Genomic DNA, 4,516 nt, shown 5'->3' with positions numbered 1-4,516 from the left:
ACACAAGCAGGAAGAGCTGCCAATCACCGGGAAGCGGCCAAGTCACGTAAATACAGAGACCTTGAGCACCACTACAATTTTGTCCCCATTGCCTCAGAGACACTTGGTGCCTGGGGTAAAAGTGCTGCTAGCTTTTTGAAGGAGTTGGGGTCTAAGCTAATAGAAACAACTAGAGACCCTAGAGCTGCCAGTTTTCTTTTTCAGCGCCTTAGTGTGGCAATCCAGAGAGGAAATGCTCACTGCATCCATGGTTCCTGCCCGCCATCTGAGGAGCTGGAAGAGCTGTACAACTTGTGGCAAGCAGCCTTGTACCCTGTATGTAATCAATATTGTAACTTTTTTGTGTAATGACATTTTCAAATAAAGTTAGATAAATATACACACATACCAAAAGAATATGGGTGGTAGGAGAAGAAAATATCAAAGTGTTCAGTGAGGATCCACAAGGTCTTCTCTGAGTACTCTTTATTTTCTTCTCCGAGGCTATGGGTCCCTATACTTGCACCAGAGGTGGTATCAATTTAAATATATATATATATATATATATATATATATATATATATATATATATATATATATATATATATATATATATATATATATATATATATATATATATATATATATATATATATATATATGTCGTACCTAGTAGCCAGAACTCACTTCTCAGCCTACTATTCAAGGCCCGATTTGCCTAACAAGCCAAGTTTTCCTGAATTAATATATTTACTATAATTTTTTTCTTATGAAATGATAAAGCAACCCTTTTCTCTATGTATGAGGTCAATTTTTTTTATTGGAGTTAAAATTAACGTAGATATATGACCGAACCTAACCAACCCTACCTAACCTAACCTAACCTATATTTATAGGTAAGGTTAGGTTAGGTAGCCAAAAAAAGCTAGGTTAGGTTAGGTTAGGTAGGTTAGGTAGACGAAAAAACATTAATTCATGAAAACTTGGCTTATTAGGCAAATCGTGCCTTGAATAGTAGGCTGAGAAGTGCGTTCTGGCTATTAGGTACGACATATATATATATATATATATATATATATATATATATATATATATATATATATATATGTCGTACCTAGTAGCCAGAACTCACTTCTCAGCCTACTATGCAAGGCCCGATTTGCCTAATAAGCCTAGTTTTCATGAATTAATGTTTTTTCGACAACCTAACCTACCTAACCTAACCTAACCTAACGTTTTCGGCTACCTAACCTAACCTAACCTATAAAGATAGGTTAGGTTAGGTTAGGTAGGGTTGGTTAGGTTCGGTCATATATCTACGTTAATTTTAACTCCAATAAAAAAAAATTGTCCTTATACATTATGAAATGGGTAGCTTTATCATTTCATAAGAAAAAAATTAGAGAAAATATATTAATTCAGTAAAACTTGGCTTATTAGGCAAATCGGGCCTCGCATAGTAGGCTGAGAAGTGAGTTCTGGCTACTAGGTACGACATATATATATATATATATATATATATATATATATACATATATATATATATATATATATATATATATATACATATATATATATATATATATATATACATATATATATCCCCCCACACACACACACATTCAAAATATAAAAGCTGTTTAATTCTGTCTTTTACAAGCGCAAACAGAATAAAAGTTAAGATAACTTTAATGATATAATCATTGCTACTAACGTCCTGCTAATTTGTTGTACGTTTGACACAAGACATGTACCAAATAATGAATATTTTAACATGTACACATAATGCCTCTCGACTGCTATTAATATATTGTATACTTGATATAGCTGACGCCTTACTACGGCATGAACTATTAGCACAATTGTGGCAGCGTGTTGATGTGCTCTGGTGTAGTTTGTGCGTTAAGGGAGACAGACAGACAGAGAGGGAGACAATGTGAGAGGTAGATAGACAGTGTGAGAGGTAGATAGACAGTGTGAGAGGTAGATAGACAGTGGGAGAGGTAGATAGACAGTGGGAGAGATAGATAGATAGTGTGAGAGGTAGATAGACAGTGTGAGAGGTAGATAGACAGTGTGAGAGGTAGATAGACAGTGTGAGAGGTAGATAGACAGTGTGAGAGGTAGATAGACAGTGTGAGAGGTAGATAGACAGTGTGAGAGGTAGATAGACAGTGTGAGAGGTAGATAGACAGTGTGAGAGGTAGCCAGACACAGAAAGAGAGGAAGATAAAGGGACGAGAAGAATAGTCAAGAGTAGGAAGAGTCCTCGTTGAAAGGTACTTTGGGGAGACACGAACCTCACTGAACCCTCTCTCTCTCTCTCTCTCTCCCCCCACAAAAAAAGATTAGGAAAGGGGTTTGGGGGGGACAGAGGCCTCTGATGGGACAACAATGTCCCTAAAAGGACCCACAAGGGAAGGGGGGAGTATTGTACAAAGCCCTTGGGAAGATGTCCTTGCATTATAATCTCTTTCAGACCTTGGTGTCCCAATCTCTCTCTCTCTCTCTCTCTGTCTCTCTCTCTCTCTCTCTCTCTCTCTGTCTCTCTCTCTGTCTCTCTCTGTCTCTCTCTCTCTCTCTCTCTGTCTCTCTCTCTCTCTCTCTCTCTCTCTCTCTCTCTCTCTCTCTCTCTCTCTCTCTCTCTCTCTCTCTCTCTCTCTCTCTCTCTCTCTCTCTCTCTCTCTCTCTCTCTCCCTCTCATTTCTGTTACTGGATCTTTTCATCTGGTGCCCAGACATTCAGTGTCATTTCCCCGTGTGATGTCCAGTGTCGTTCGCTAACATCATTTCTCGGATCCAATGACTGACGACCCAATTTGGATTTTTTTTTTTACTCTACCACTGGTGTCTTCTGGCGAAATATCCCCTCTGAGGTCATGTCACCCATTTGGATCGTCGCGTTCCCCTTTCGTAATCAATAGCTCGAGCATGATATAATTCCTATGCATCAATTTTTTCGAAACATCATTAGCATCTTTAAAACACTGCTACATCATCCACAAAAGTGACACCTCGGCCCTATATCCCATTTAGGATATCAGGAGACTTTTGTATCCAAACGACCCCATGACTCATGTAGGATCTGTGAAGACTCCCATGAGACCATGATATCGTCCAGAGACTCCTATAAGACCATGATATCGTCCAGAGACTTCTACAAGACCATGATATCGTCCAGATATACCCATAAGACCATGATATCGTCCAGAGACTTCTACAAGACCATGATATCGTCCAGAGACTCCTACAAGATCATAATATCGTCCAGAGACTTCTACAAGACCATGATATCGTCCAGAGACTCCTACAAGACCATGATTTCGTCCAGAGACTCCCATGAGACCATGATATCATCCAGAGACACCCATACGACCATGATATCATCCAGAGACTCCCATGAGACCATGATATCATCCAGAGACACACATAAGACCATGATATCATCCAGAGACACCCATAAGACCATGATATCATCCAGAGACTCCCATAAGACCATGATATCATCCAGAGACACCCATAAGACCATGATATCATCCAGAGACTCCCATAAGACCATGATATCATCCAGAGACACCCATAAAACCATGATATCGTCCAGAGACACCCATAAGACCATGATATCGTCCAGAGACACCCATAAGACCATGATATCATCCAGAGACTCATACAAGACCATGATATCATCCAGAGACACCCATAAGACCATGATATCATCCAGAGACTCCTATGAGACCATGATATCATCCAGAGACACCCATAAGACCATGATATCATCCAGAGACTCATACAAGACCATGATATCATCCAGAGACTCCTATGAGACCATGATATCATCCAGAGACACCCATAAGACCATGATATCATCCTGAGACTCATACAAGACCATGATATCATCCAGAGACACCCATAAGACCATGATATCATCCAGAGACACCCATAAGACCATGATATCGTCCAGAGACACCCATAAGACCATGATATCGTCCAGAGACTTCTAGAAGACCATGATATCGTCCAGAGACACCCATAAGACCATGATATCATCCAGAGACTCCCATGAGACCATGATATCATCCAGAGACACCCATAAGACCATGATATCGTCCAGAGACACCCATAAGACCATGATGTCGTCCAGAGACACCCATAAGACCATGATATCATCCAGAGACTCCTATGAGACCATGATATCGTCCAGAGACTCCTATTGTCCCTGGATCTTCTCTCTGTCTCGATATCTAGCGGCAAACCTCATCTTATTCTCCTTAAGGTCCCCCACCCCCCAGAGCCCTCCCCCCCCACCCCCCCCCCCCCAGAGCCCACCCCCCACCCCCCACCCACCCAGAGCCCACCCCCCCCCACCCCCCCAGAGCCCTCCCCCCAACCCCCAGAGCCCCCATCACCCCCCCCCTCCTCTTACATCTAGAAATCTCGCTCTTGTGGTCCTGGTCAATTAGGTCGATTCTTTTTCTGGTGCCCGTCTATAGGAAGACACTTCATGTGGGCCGAAGCTGTGACAATACCCACTTCATAGG

The 4,516-nt window shown here is 41.4% G+C and overlaps 1 protein-coding gene across 1 annotated transcript; it reads left to right on the top strand.

Annotated features, from left to right (window-relative positions):
* Positions 1-3,085: 3,085 nt before the first annotated feature.
* Positions 3,086-3,850, top strand: LOC138371546 (mucin-22-like). Its single transcript, XM_069336425.1, has one exon. The coding sequence runs from the start codon at positions 3,086-3,088 to the stop codon at positions 3,848-3,850; it is 765 nt and encodes a 254-aa protein (XP_069192526.1).
* Positions 3,851-4,516: the final 666 nt, after the last annotated feature.

Source organism: Procambarus clarkii, chromosome 36, assembly GCF_040958095.1.
Source record: "Procambarus clarkii isolate CNS0578487 chromosome 36, FALCON_Pclarkii_2.0, whole genome shotgun sequence".
In the NCBI taxonomy this organism is placed as follows: domain Eukaryota; kingdom Metazoa; phylum Arthropoda; class Malacostraca; order Decapoda; family Cambaridae; genus Procambarus; species Procambarus clarkii.
The sequence above is the reverse complement of the archived record's forward strand: the minus strand, read 5'-3'. Positions and strand labels throughout refer to the sequence as shown.